The sequence below is a fragment of the Strigops habroptila genome, chromosome Z (assembly GCF_004027225.2).
Source record: "Strigops habroptila isolate Jane chromosome Z, bStrHab1.2.pri, whole genome shotgun sequence".
NCBI lineage: Eukaryota > Metazoa > Chordata > Aves > Psittaciformes > Psittacidae > Strigops > Strigops habroptila.
Window position 1 is genome coordinate 19,904,573 of NC_044302.2, and position 15,384 is coordinate 19,919,956.

The following is a 15,384-nucleotide window of genomic DNA, read 5'->3' on the forward strand; positions in this document are numbered from 1 at the left end:
CAGAGCTACCGTGTCCTTCAAGAGAGATGAGCAAACCTGTGGGTTCAGGATTTGGAAGCTTCAGTAAAACAGACTAAACAAGTAATACTATGGATTCTCTCAGGTTAGGAAGAGGCTGTGTAATTCAAGAGGTGAAAAGAGCAATCCAGATGTGACCATACCTCACCTGCTCCAGTTGGGCTCCAGGTCACCAATATCCTTCTCCATTTCAGTGAGCTCCAAGTGATCTTTCACTCCCAAATTGAACACAGCCACCTCAACATTATGCTAATTGAAGGAAAGGATTGTAAGTAATTGCCCAGAGCAGCTGTGGCTGCCCCATCCCTGGCAGTGTTCACGGCCAGGTGGGACAGGGCTTGGAGCAACCTGCTCTAGTGGAAGGTGTCCCTGCCCGCGGCAGGGGTTGGAACTGGATGAGCTTTAAGGCGCCTTCCAACCCAAATCATTCTAGGATTCTATGATTAATGTTTTAAAAATCCTCTTCTGCTGCAGGTGCCTCATGCAGGAAGCTTCTCAGATTGCCTCTGCTATTCATGCACCCAAGAGGCAACCTCAGCCTAGGGGGAGTCAGGGACAAAGTGCCTCCGTCCTTTAGACAGCTCCACTCAAGAAAAGGCTTTATAAACAAGGTACCCATCCACCTGTGATACACCTTGGGCAGAGAAGTGAATCATCATCCCATGAGCTTGTGGGTAAACAGTTATCCAACAGCTTTACTAACTGCTCTTTACAGATGCCCTTCAAAATCAGCTGCTCTCATGGCAGAGCCTACGGTACCTAAAAAGGACACCACTTGCCAGCACGAACATGTAATCGTAGTAACACAGTTCATTGGTTTTGTCTGTTTTAAGAGCCACCTCTCTTCCAAACTGCAGTTTCTTCAGAAGAGCCACATGTCTCAGTCAACACCATTTTTATGAGGCACTCTCCAACCTGTTTACAGTCAGATTTTAAAAGCATATATGGTTATACTGTCGTTTTGTACGCAAACACTCCCAAAGCAGGCGGCAGATCCTCAGTTATTCAGAAAGCAATCCTCTATGTGATTTCAGAACACAACCACCACTGAAGTTATACCACCTAAGATTTTAGCAGCTTCACACGAGGTTTGCAGGTGTAGCATGTACCATTCATATTTTCCCCACAGGACTTCACCACATTTCCCCATTTCCTGAATTTCAATGTGCAAACTACCTCGTTTTCCTCCTCATCCAAAGCACACAATTAGCAAGGTTTAATGGCTGCTGTAAAAACATGGTCAGAAACAAGACTCTTCTAGAAACATGCACAACTTGCAACCCAGTGATACAAAATTTCTTAGGGTTACTTGGAAAGCGTATCCCCTTCAGTGAGCAGGATGTATCACTTATAAAAACCACAAGAGTTTTAGGGCAGAAAAATACGCATTTTCGCCAACATATGCCCTTATATTAAAGATTTTGTGAGCCATGAACACCCTCCGGACAGTCCCTGAACAACGGAGGTCCTCGCTTTAATTCCGTGACCACTGGATGTCACTATTGCTTTACCCATGCACACAAAGGCAGCCCTGCCCAGGCAGTGGGTTGGAAAATCACCCCATAAACACCTAACACATGGGAATGGACTGCCAAGATGACAGAAATAAATTTACAGTGACTTGTTTTCACTACACAGAAGTTTATTATGAAAGTTAAACATACAACACAAAAAGTAGCAAAAGCAATCCTGTAGCTTAAGGCAACTCTTACAGGAGATGAATTCAAGAAAGATGATGCAACTTCAGTTTAAATAGAAATTATGAAAAATATCAAATTGCATCAATAACTTAAAATGCACTTTAAAAAGTCTGCACTAACCAGCAGAGGGTAAGGGCTTGTGATCTTAATGCCAGCATTAAGATATCGAAAGCAGCAGAATGCTAAATGATGATAGGGAAAGTTCAGTATTTACACAAAGATAGCAACGTTAATATCTGATAGCGTAATTTCCTGTGTACTCATGGTGTAAAACCACTGTCTGAAACTGTAGGAAAACCTTTTAAAATACATCTTCAGACTATTCCATCAAAAATACACAGATGGCAGAGGAGCTCCAAGGCTAGGGATGCGTGCGGGGGCATGCGGGTGTCCCTTAAATAACTCACTGCAGAAACACTTTAGAAAAATTCTTTCTTTGGGGGAAGAAGAGCAAGAAGAATACGTGGCCACAGAGTGAAAAAGGTTTTTTCAGGTGAATCACATTTAAATTGAAGTATCAAAATATTCTTATTTGATGACAATCTCACAGTTTACAGTTACTGACATTTTGATGTGAATGTTAAATATTCATATTATTAACATATGGTCTCCTTCACATTGACATCTGCTTACATTTTTGCAAGACCTCTTTTGCATCGTTTTGCCATTAGTGAGGAACATAATTATCTTCATCATAGAATTTTAATAAAGATTTAACTGTTCTAACCATACAGAGTTTCTACCGTCAAAATAATTCTTAAGATACTGAAGCCAGATCACCTATTTTAAAAAAAGGAATTGCAGTGACATTTTAATTCATCAGGCTGTACAGGAAGCACCACATTTTAACAAAGCCAAATGACATCATCACATTTCCAATCAATTTTCTTCATTGGATGCAATGAAAAATTTGGAACAAGTCCATTCACCATCACCCCAAACAAAACAATATAATTCACACAGATTAATTCATCCCAAATCTTACCCTGTTAGAAAATGCAATATATACTGCAATGTAGTCTTAATTTGCATAAGATTAAGAGAAGTGTCCTATGCACAGTATGAGATTCTCTGCACACAACCTCATCTCAACTTTTCACCATTCAGCACAACTTTACAAAAAGCCTAAGATACAAAATATACTTAAAGCAGCTATCTTAAACATGATTTAATACATATCACCTTTCGTTCCCAGTTGAATGCGCTGTTGAATCTGATTGTAGAGTTGCAGTATCCCTTTGAAGAACTAGTTAAAAAAAAATCCCTGAATAAAACAGAAGCCAGCCTGCGACTTCCTATGAGTTTCGGTAAAGTACTATATACAGGGGTATAATAACCACCCAAACTCACTTGATATCATAATAAAGTCTGAGACAGATACTGGGGCAGAATGCATTATCAAGGCATGAAAATTACATCTTAAGATTTTATTCTTTAAAAAGTGGAACGAACGAATTGTTAGCAGTTAAAAGAATACTGCAACTGTAGCGTTTACGAACCCCCAGTTTGAGAAGGGATTCCAACAGCTCTGATTCACTGGGTTTAGCTTGGAAATAATGCAAAATAATGTCAGCAGTTTTAAGAAGGTCTTGCAAATTTAGAAAAAGGAAAAGTGAAACAAAGATAAGAATGCGTATCTAAAATAAAGCAGAAGCACAATAAGGACAATCAAAATTCCAAAAGCCCATATTAAAAAAATTAAGCTTGGAATGCACTGGCTTCCAGCAGTTTACCAAAAGAGAAAAAAAAAAAACCCAAAAAACACCAAACAAAAAAAAAGCCACCCCAACCCAAAAAACAAAACCAAAACAAAAAGATTTAAATCTGTAATATCTTGACCTATTTTTAAGTGACAATTTTTACTACAGTTGAGAAAAATGGTTTTATAGCTGCATAAGTTTCCATTTCACTAAAATAGTGCCAACAAAAATAAGTTTGCATAGAAAAAAACAAAATTTCAAATTGCCATTGGCTACATGCTTAAAATGGGAAATGCAGGTATTGTAACATAAACATAGTGCAAACCATGGCAGTTTGTGGTGATTCTGACTGCCGCAGGTCAGGAAACAGACCATAGTATACCCAGTTATCACAGTTTCTGGTCTTTTATTAAATCCTTTGCCAAGTAGAAGCAATGCATGTGTGCAGACCCATGGTACGCCTGCTGCTGTTGATTAACGTAGTTTGAGATCATCGCCACTTCCTAGATTAGATCCAGGACTAGGGTCTTGTTGTCTTCTTGCCTGCATTAATAAAGACATATTTAGCATCAGAAAAAAGGAAAAACATTTATAGACGTTATCAGTTAATTTCTTCAGCATATTGACATGACTAAGACCATAAATGATTCTAAGGCACAAACTTTACATTTCTAGCAGTAATCAATGCATTAATTTTTAACATCACAATCATTCTTCCCCCCAATTCAACAGTTCCCCAGAACCAACAGCAATCTTAGGGGAGGGCTGTGGACCCAGCAGTGCGGTACCCTCCTCCCTCTGGATGGACACACAGCTCTGGCCTGGGAGCAGACAAGGCTAGTGCTCTGGAGAGTGAGTGTGCGTACATGTGCACACTCAGACTGCCTCAGAGGCTCTCCTGCAGCCAGGCTGAAACACTTCTCAGCATTGCTTCAACCATCAGCAAGAGACTTCCAAAACAGTTAGGCAACAATTTTGTCACTCTTCTTCCAAAACGTTCTCCTTCCTGTGAAATTCCCTTTGTTAACCTTTTCTGTAAATATTTTCAGGATCAAGATTTTGGGGAGAAAGGCTACAATGCAAGATGGCAGAGCATGTTACATCACTGCCAAATAGATCTCCCCTCAGTATCTTTACGCAAGAAACATTTACTTTAGCTTTGTCTGGAATAAACATGATACATAAATACATACAACATGATATACATAACACATTAGCACAATTTTAGCTGTAGACAGACACAGTTTTAACTCTTGCGGTTTTACCATTGCATACTTTTTTTCCCTTGGTGCACCTGTGAAGTCAGCAGCAATACAAAACTGAGAAACTCCAGTACTTACTACAGTCCTGTATTAAAAAAGAAGTAATGTGTGTTCTCCTTTGTCGTGGTTTGAGCCCAGCCGGTAACTCAGAACCACACAGCCGCTTGCTCACTCCCCCCCTTCTTCCCCCCGCTCCCGGAGGGATGGGGAGGAGAATCGGACGAATGTAACTCCCACGGGTTGAGATAAGAGCAGTCCCGCAACTAAAGTATAATACAAAACCACTACTGCTACCACCAATGATAATAATGATCAGTGAAATAACAAGGGGAGAGGATACAATTGCTCACCACCCGCCGACCGATACCCAGCCCGACCCGAGCAGTGATCTGGGCCTTCCGGGTAACTCCCCCCGGTTTATATACTGGGCATGACGTGCTGTGGTATGGAATACCCCTTTGGCTAGTTTGGGTCAGGTGTCCTGTCTCTGCTTCCTCCCGGCTTCCCCTCCTCCCTGGCAAAGCATGAGACTGAGAAAGTCCTTGGTTGGAATAAACATTACTTAGCAACAACTGAAAACATCAGTGTTATCAGCGTTGTTCCCAGGCTGAAAGTTAAAAAACACAGCACTGCACCAGCTACTGAGAAGGAGAAAAATGACTGCTATAGCTGAACCCAGGACACCTTTAAATAAATTATTCTGTTAAACAGTTGGAGTTGATGGCATTTTAAAGAGGAAGTTAAGGATGGTCAGTTGTAGCAATATCAGTCACCATAAAAGATATTACTGCCTACTTTCTCTACCTACAGGCTGCTTTCAAGCAGCACACACAAATGCTGCAGGTAAATACTTTAAAACACTGATGTACTTGGATTTTAAAGCAATACTTCAATTCCGGGAACATCTAATACATGCTAGCTGGTTTTTTAGACATTTCAGTGCCGATACTTTTATTTATCCTGTACAGACTGAATAGCTGACACCTTGGCCTACCCAAATGGTACCAGGGCCACCTCCTTAGCTGGTGGGAGGCTTCACTACATAAGCATTGTTCCACATACCTCCATTGGTCTCACCAGCTGCAATAAGTTGCCACATTCAGGGCTAAAAAAAAAAAAAAAAAAAAAAAAAAAAGCTCTCCAAAAAAACGCAAACCAAGAGACTACCTCCCTCCTTGGAGAGACTTCTCGTATTTTGTTGAGACAGGAAGAGACTTAAGCCTCTGGCACATACTGCCAACGCCATCTTCTCCAATTTAGACTTCTCTTTCTCTGTTGACTTCTTCCTCCCTTATCTACCATTCTTCTTGCCTGCCTCATTTTACGCTCCCAGTACAATTGGTTAGCTTAACCCAAACAGAGAACTTCTTCTTTCTCCTCCCATTTAAATACTGATTTAAAGTTACATTTTCCTTTCACATGCAATGACCCCATTCTGATGTACACAGAGTTCATTCAATAAATCCTACCAGTAATCAGCGTGTTCCCAGATAATACAATTCCCTCTTGTCCTTCTTTAGTGGTTGTATTGCCATTCTTGTTTTGGAAGCACCCTCACTATTTTAAATATCACAATTGCTACCTATTACATTTACGCATCCAGTACTGCTGTTGGTTGCATTTTAGGTATTTAGGAGTGAGATAATCTTCTCGCTCTGTTCTATCTACACTGGTCATACTCCAACTAAACGAAACAATCTGCTTTTCCTACATGCAGAAGAACTCTGAATAGGACAACTGACGTCACTGCTGGTGCACAAACCCACAGATTTCTCAGTAATCTTTCTGAAGAATCGCATTAAAGACTTCCAATCACATACAGTGCTGCAGATTTTAAGTGCTTAAGGGCATATTCCTTTCAGCCCCTGAAGCAACTTCTGCAAAATGCCCTCTTTGAAGAGATGCAGAATATTGGGAGATAACATTTAATTGAGATTTTCATATTATTTCCAAAAGCCAAATCATTCAACTTGGACAGTCAAGATCACTGTGGAAAAGTCAACATGGGAAAGCTCACACTTTTTTACCTCCAACAGAAAACTGTGCTGTGAAGATTTTTTTCTTAAAACAAAATGGTTGTTCAACAAGTCTACATAGATACTTCCACACTAATTGAAGATTAATAAAATGATAACAGTTCCATTTTGCATACTTTTCTCCTATTGAACAGACTGTAACGAGATTTCTTCTGGTTTTAACTGCTGCCTCCTCCCAAAAGGTAATGAAGGCATGCACCACCTTTAAGAACTACCAAAAATCTTACTTATACCAATCTAGTTACCAATTTTGTACTCTATAAATGTTTTTACACTTAGCTAGAAAAAAAACCAGCGAGTTAATTGCTGCTATACTACTGCTCTAAAAGCAAGAGAGTTTCTTCTTCAGTAAACAAATCATATACACAGCAATTTTATCGCCAAATTTCCATGAAGACTCAGAGGTATGGGCATATGGTTGCATTTATGCTTTGCCTAAAGTGGCCTTTTCTTTCAAAACATATGAAAGAATTCACATGATTCATGACCTCATTGCTACTTGCAGAGTTTGTAGAAGCCACTACTAAACAACTACCAGATTTACCCTTTCAAGTGATCTGTGAAAGGCATGACAAATTACCCTCAAATGTACCAAAAGCAGTCATTACAATCTCTTACACTAGTACATGCAGATAAAGATGTAATTTCGCATTTCAGTAAGTGGGGATTTATACAAGCAACTGCAACATACTGGAATGACAGCTCTGTCTCATTGAGACACCCTCCTTTACTTGTGCTATACAACTATGCAAGAATATGCACATGTGAAACATGCTTATTCTACCCGTCACCATCCAGCCAAGGCGTATGTGCATAGTATGTAACAACTACAACTGTGCTTTACATGCATTAAAAAGTAAAAGCACCGTATGTGCATATATATATGTATGTATATACAATAACACTACTCATAAAAGACAGGAGAAATCACCCTGTATGTAGAAGCAAGCATGTTTTACAGCATCAGGCATGGGGTGGTATTTTTGTCTGCTGACAATGGACAAAATACGACTTCCATAAGAAATGCAACAAGATCCTTAATACTCGCAGAAGGAGTGTGACTACCAGTATAGTAGTATCTGGCAGTTCTCTTCAGTCTATTACAGGAAGCTAAAAGTTCACTTTTATAGATGTAAAATCTCAATTTCCACAATTCTCTCAATTTGGGGCCCCATACTGACAGCACAGGTAGTGAATCCTCTGAATTGCAGTATTTGCTGTGATTTTTGAAGTAGTGCACACCTTGTGAAGCCATGCAGAAGCATGAGAACTACTCTGAGTAACGAGCTCAGCTAGTCCAAGATTAAGGACACTTGCTTCAATTAAGAAAGATGCATCTATCTTTGCCATTGGGAAATGGAATACTGTGCCATGAGTCATGCATAATGAGTCATGAGAAAACAGTAGTTATTCATCTTATCTCAGCATATTTCATTTTTCAAATGCTGATTTTCAATTTGAAGGAGCACTACTTCAAATGTCATTCATCTGTTATTTAGCTGAATAAACAATGTTAACAAACAATGTAAATTTTAAGTAGTACACAGATCCCTACAAAATCACTACAGCTGTGATTTTCCTAAAAATGAATGTATTTTAATGAACACTTCCTTCAAAATACCCTGAAGTTTAATAGTTAAATGTGATGGACACATAGGGAGTTTCAATATCCCAAAATACTTCACACCATTTTCAGCACATGAAGCCACGCAAATCTTCTGCAGTACAGAAGGAATTACAACTGGCCACAAGCCATTTAAAACCTCTAATGTTCGAGACAGTGTGATGACCAACAGAAAGAACTGCAGGAATGTATCTGGCAAAAAACATTTCAAAGCCTCCTCATGCTATTCTAGATTTATTCACCCTGAACTCATAATGCTGATACCATGAGAGTAATAATATACTAACTGAAAAAAGTTATTGACAAAACCATTTTGACTTGAGGGTACACCAACACAAGAAGCTGCAATGCTTTTACACCTATACTCCCTTCAACTCTGTGATCTCTGAGCTTTTCCCAAGCTTAAATATAGGCTACCTAGCATGGGCTATAAGTCCTACCAAGAGAATGATGCAGTAATACCTATATTATATTAATTTTCTTCTTAATAAATTAGATAGCTTGAAACCATCAAGTCATTAACTTAGGATTTTTTGGACACGGATCACATTGGGGCATTTACATCTGTTACTGGGGCACTTAGGAGAAAGAAATCTAAGGATAACGGTGGTTAAGGAGGGTGGCACCCAAGCAGTTCCTCCAGCAGCCAAGACAGTTGGACACTACCATCTTCCTCTGGCCACTCAATCCTGACCCATGCTGCAGTTGATTGTGCATTTGACAGCGCCAATAAAACTCCTTAAGCTGGCTTTGAGAAAACATCTGTAATTACCCCCTTCCTGTGCATCTTCAGAGGCCTCCGAGATACCCAAGGAAACCAACTCCTTTTACCACATGAGTTCATCAGGAAAAGATAATGCAGTCCCACCATGTGGTTTACACGATAGCTCTAAGAAAGCAGAACTGGGAAAGCTGGAAGTAAATTTAGTAAGGATGGACAGGGTTGCCATGAAGATGGCCCTTCCTGTCAACGAATCACTTAAAAAAATACCAGCAGGCAAAACTGGGACCTCTGAATACTAGGCAGTGCAACCACAAGTATAACAATATGCACTGCATCTATAACTTGGGACACTGGTGAAGAGGGAAAGAGGAGGGAGGTAATTTGAAGAAGGGCTGTCACAAGGAGTAGCCAAAACAAAATCTCTCCATGGACAACTCCACTGCAATTCTTTAACTGCATTCTGGCAACTCCATACTGCTGAAACAGACAGAGCAGATGCTTTATGTGCCTTGGCATCTGTCGTCTATAATTTACTAAATAAGTGAAAAATCAGGGTATGTTATGAAAAACTAAACAGTGAACATTTGGATTCTCTTAGAAGGACTGTCAACCTCCTGAAAAGGATTTAAATAAAATACCAAAACAAATCACAAACCTGAGAACTCACTGCAGATACTTTTCAAAAAGCATACAACTGCAGGACAAAAAAACCCCCAACACCCAGCCAAAAAACCCCAACCTGAAACAAAGAGGGCACCACTCAAAAATGACCTGTTCCAATCAAGCACACCTCCATGTTAGTCCTGCTAACTGAGGCAGACCCACATCAAGAAAAGTAACAAATTGGAAACTTCTCTGAGCTGCTGGTTAGTAAGAACCTCTGCTGTACAGGTTAAAATGCTAGCCACACCTCCACTTCAGTCACCTTTACTCAATAGAAGAGTAGGGGTGGGGAAACAGCCTTCTCAGAATTGAAGTCAGCAAAACCAGGCCACTACAACACAGTAAGAGTAACAGCTTACACATAAGAGAACTTCTATGGTCACAGTCGCAGCCTGATGAAGCACCTTGTGTGCTTTCCGGTCCCTGTGGGGCTTGAAAAGAGACTCCTCCTCTCAATCTTCAGTTCTCAGAAGAGCTTTAGCTACAGCATCGAAGGGACCCCATCATCACTACATATTGTACCTAGAACCTGCTGGCACTCAGTAGAGGATACGATTTTTACCACATTCCCAGCAGGTGTAGCTATCAGCATAAGACTTTGTGACCCAGATCCACCCTCTAGAGTTTGTTTGCTGGCCACAACAGCCATTTTCCAGTCACCTCTCCTTTTCACTTCAACCTGGGAAGAAGTAGTCTTCATCTTTCTTAATTATACTGTCAAGCACCGCTAAATGGAAAACAGTCTCAAATTTGCTAAGAGATCTGGTTGTTAGACTAAAGGCCTTGTAGAATGATTAATGTTATAAAGTCTATACTGAAAGTCAAAATAAACAATTTTCTTGACAAAGGCCATAGATAAAAATAATTTAGCACCTACCTCCATCAAGATTTCCTTTCAAGCCTCCAACAATCTACTTCCTAGAAATAGAGTACTCCTCACTAAACACACACGTCCATTGTGTTATATGCTGAGTCTGCTCTCCCACCACCAGCTGCAGAGAGTTATAGAGTGCAACCAGGCCAAGGAGCATAATTTGCTTACCAGCCCTGATGCACTCTCTTGCCTGAAAATGGTTGCATCTTTCTTTTAAAGCTATTATGAAGCTACAGATTCTGGTACCACCACACTGGTAACTGAACTTACAGCAAACCAAGAAAGGAAGAAGCATGGCAAGTGTATAGCTTAAGAGCTTCACTACAATTTTTACTCCTGTATGAAAACTTCTTTTCCAAGGGAGAAAAAGTGAAATGCTCCCTTTTAGAAAGTATTGTTTGAAAGCTGGTATAAAGGTTATAAATTTATAATTAATATTGATTACCTCTAGACAGTATTCCTCTATTGCTCAGCCCCCTTCTAACCTTCATTGACTGAAAGAAGATGCTTATATTACAGTATTGCCTGATTTGCAAGATTGATCTCCTCTCTACTACCCTCAGCATTGATTCTGTACAGCACAAATTGTTTTTTTGAGATATGCATTCCATAGCACTTCTGCACAAGTACAGCTATTGAAAAGTTCTTGTGAAACAATGAAACAATCTAGTCTTAACCTTACTGGCCTACTTGTACTACACTCAAATTCTAGAGCCTTTTGAGGCAACGCATATTCATACACGTACTTTAATCTATTTCCTAAATTGTGTTGTATTTATCCTGAAAATAAACAGGTCACATTATATACATACACATATGCTCATACACAAACACACATACACAAGTCTGCACTATCCACCACATATGAAGAATTAACATTTTGGGTTTCTTTCACATCCAAAAAGCTGTATTAACGGTTATACTATTTTTATATTGTTTGGGGAGCATGTATTTTAAGTATGAACATAAAATAAGTAATTACACTCATTCCAGATTAATTTTTGAGGGGAAAAAAAGCCTTAAAAATTAGAGAGTTTGATAAGGATGGGAGAAAGAAGGAAAAAACCCCCAAAAAACTATTTTCTTCTGAAGCCAGTTATATTCGACAAAAATTACAGCATTTATATATACACTAGTAGTTTCATCTTAAATTCCCCGCCGCTTTTATTTTAATAAAAGAGAGAATAACTTCACTGTCTAGAACCTTGGAAGACTAGGAAAGCTAGTTCTGCTACTCGATTTTGTTTCTTTCTTCTTCTTCTCCAGCACAATGAAGGATTTTAAACGAGAATTTCATGCAGTTCTGTAAAATGGCTCTGCTTAGCCATTAACGTAATTTATATTTAGCACAAGCCCACAGCCAGACAGATTGCTAGACTAGACTGTTTCAGGGAAGAGCAAACCACTCTGCCTCTTTACTCATGGTGTTGCTAAAATACAGTGCACAGCAGTAGCATGGGAAATGAACACAACACAGAAAAATGACATTTAAAAGATGCTGGTTGAACAAATCACATTGGAAAACTGAGAAGAGCTCCAACCCTCCTCCAAAAATGGAGTAATGTGAAGAACGTCCTTGGCTAAGCTCAAGACTAGCAGAGTAGGACAAACTGTGCACTCAAACGGATCACCTAAAAACTGAAGTTACAGTTTGCCTATACAAAACAAACCTTTAGAAAAACGACTGTCTGCACACAGCAACACGAGTTGGCATCTTTTCCTTACCCACACCCTTGAAATCCACTGCTTTGTACCTGCTGCTCCAGTGAAGGGCTGCAGGAGGCACCCGCTTGCTCCTTTTCATGACTGAACACATGCTGTTACTTTCAATGTATTCTAATTTCTCCAACCAGGGGCTGTGTAAATCTCTCATTCTGGACAGTGTAATGCATTTTGCACTATGCTACTATGGCCAGAACACTGAATAAAAAGCAGTTGTTTGTGCTGGAAGATTCAAGTACATCTAGAGAGCAACCTCACAGTGATTTCTGTAAAACACTTCTCATCCTGACACTGAACTCTGGTTATTCATACCGAAAACACAGCAAAACACACTAGTACTGATTCTATCCCCTTGCATCTCAGTTGAGAAAGAGTAGTGGAAATTAAGCATCTGCCTTGCTGATACTCCTTTAGCCTCGCCACTCTCTTCTGTTAGTTTGGCAAAGGCAAAAGTACAAATACTTCAAGTTCATATACCTGTTCAGTGGCATCAGTTCCAGAACACACCCCTAAAGAAATGGCCTGGGACCAAGTTCCCCGTTGTAAGGCACTTGCTCATGGGAAAAGAATTTTGCCTTAGTGGTATGAAGCCACTAAATAGTGCAAGTTGGCCAAGTTGCTCAGTGTTCCTGAACATACCATAGACTTCAACTGGGGATAAAGTCTTTCCTCATGTGTATCATTAAACATTTACTGCCTCAGTATTCCAACGTTTTTGTAGAAGTGAAAGCCACTGGAATTCATTATTAATTTTGAAGGCATTAATTAAGAACACTGACTTCAAAAGCATCTTTGAAACAAAAGAATCCTGAACAGTGAGGCAGGATTTGTAGCATCTGATGTGACCAAGCTATGTAAGTTGATAGAAAAACCCCAAAGCATCTTGTATTCAGAACTGAAATATTAAAAATACAACAGAACGCAGTTCCTCTCAGAGGCACTTGAATTTCAGTGAAAATTCTTAAATCCACTCATACCCTATTTACGTTAGAGTGCTGTAACTACACAGAAATCTGATCACTTCTGGAAATTCAAGCACAAGCTACCAACTACCACTGATTCTGCCCTCAGATGCAAAGAAAATGTTCACTAAAATACAAGATCTGTTGTACTAATGAACTCATCAATGGAAGTGACATTATGTGATGAAAGGAAAGCAAACAAACCTGACAGCACTCAAGAGGGTTTTTTTGGTGGTGGGTTTTTTTGGTTGGGGGTTTTGGTTTTTTTTTTTCTTTTTACTGGTTGGGTTTTTTGGTTTTTTTTTTTTTTAGGATACTTAAAAATTAAAATTAGTAGTGTCATTACTCCTAAATTGTTACTGCACTTGCTATTCCTCCCACCTTTAAAGTATCATCATTCTAATAGGCAATGCCACATACAAGCCATTTTTATTGTTTCCAACAGCCTTCGCTGATGACTCCTAGGCAAGGATATACCACTTAGTTTTAGAAGTCGACAGAGAGACTTAGACTAGGAATGTTATTTATACAGCCTCTTTTCTGTGTAAGAAAAGAACTGAATCTGATCATTTTCATATGCTGCCAGGCTTTGGGTGGATAAATGTTTCCAAAGAGCTGGCGCCTCTGTTTTGTGTAAGAGTGGGTGGAATATTGCAGGATTCCCCTTCCCTCCCCCACTGAAGCAGAATCTGGTCTCTATTAAAGGCATTTCAGCAGTAATTCTGCTGTCTGAAACATCCTGATTTTATACAGTGTTGCAATTCCTAAAATAATCATTAACACTGATGAGATCCTGTTCCAGGTCTGGCAATTCTGAGTTTTACTGCCCAAGCTTAGCAGGAAAGAAAAATTTTCAGTTTTAGTTAATGATGAAAGATGTACAGCTATCATATTGAAAAGATTATGCTGAGGGGATCTTCATCTGTGTGCAGTGTAACATACATAAAAGTTCACCCAGCACACTCAGAACCCACCTTTTCTAGCCATAAAAACCTTCAAGTGCAAACGAAGATACTATTTCACCTGTTGAAATTACACAAACAATACACAATACAGTTTGGACTAATGTTTTTATAACTGTCAGCAACACAACTGTCAATAGGGTACAAGCTGACCCAGCATGTAAGCACTGGAAAATTTGATACAGGCCATAAATACAACATAGGAATACACATTTCTGCATTACTTTCTATTGAGAATTCTGTATGATGATCATGAGCACCTTACGTAAGTGCTTACTGACTAAAGTTCATTTGATTCTCCCCAACACTGCGTTAGAATACAACTGAAGTCAAAGTCAGCAAAACAATGGTTTGGAAACCCAATTCCTCCTTAGGAATGCATTTTAAGTCTATCTCAGCTTTCTCCCCTGCCCTGCCCCAAAAGATCACAATTTTATGCAGTCTTAAGATTCAGAGTGCAAAATCTCATCTGTAAACATTCCAGACATGTGGCCAAACATACAAATGAAAAACTGAAATGTAAAAAACCAATTACAGAACTACAAATAACTGAGGCAATGATCTCTTGGTTATACATATTAAACATGTATAGTAAAATATAAAGTATGCATAACAATGTATTTCAGTTATTAAAAACCTGTATTTGACATCACAAATTTGAAGTACCTTTTGACAATATTCTTCATTCCGCTTAAACATATTTCAAGTGAGTAATTTTTCCTTTTTTTCCTTTCTGTAGGTGATCTAAACCAGTGCTTTAGAGCTGGGGCAATGACTATTGTTGCTTAAAGAGAAAATGTCTACTGGCAGCTAAGAAGAATATAATTTAATTAATCATTTATTAAAAGCCAGAGTCTTTTCGGAAGTTATTGAATCCAGCTCCTGCAGCTGGCTAGGGATGTCGCTTTTCGTGTCTCAGTGTCACAAGTTTTGATGTCTGCCATGAAGACTCAGATGCCCAATACTACCTCAGTCTCACTGTTAATTGAGAGTTCTTGCACATCCTAGCTGCAAATAAGCGTTTTCTACACTTGGAGGAAAGAATAAGTCTCAAGAGAATGCCAGAAGATATTTCAGGAAGCCTCATGCTTTTTTAACCTTCAGCACTCACTAAGCACACAGCAGCTTCTCTGTAGT

The 15,384-nt window shown here is 39.3% G+C and overlaps 1 protein-coding gene across 2 annotated transcripts in view; it reads right to left on the reverse strand.

Moving 5' to 3' along the window:
• Positions 1-1,641: 1,641 nt before the first annotated feature.
• LOC115600725 (core-binding factor subunit beta) overlaps positions 1,642-15,384 on the reverse strand; it is a 43,078-nt gene continuing 29,335 nt past the window's right edge. For both annotated transcript variants that reach the window (XM_030470016.1, XM_030470015.1), the window contains exon 6: positions 1,642-3,961. In XM_030470016.1, the coding sequence (XP_030325876.1) occupies positions 3,939-3,961 (23 nt within the window). In that variant the 3' untranslated portion in view covers positions 1,642-3,938. The remainder of the gene's footprint in view (positions 3,962-15,384) is intronic.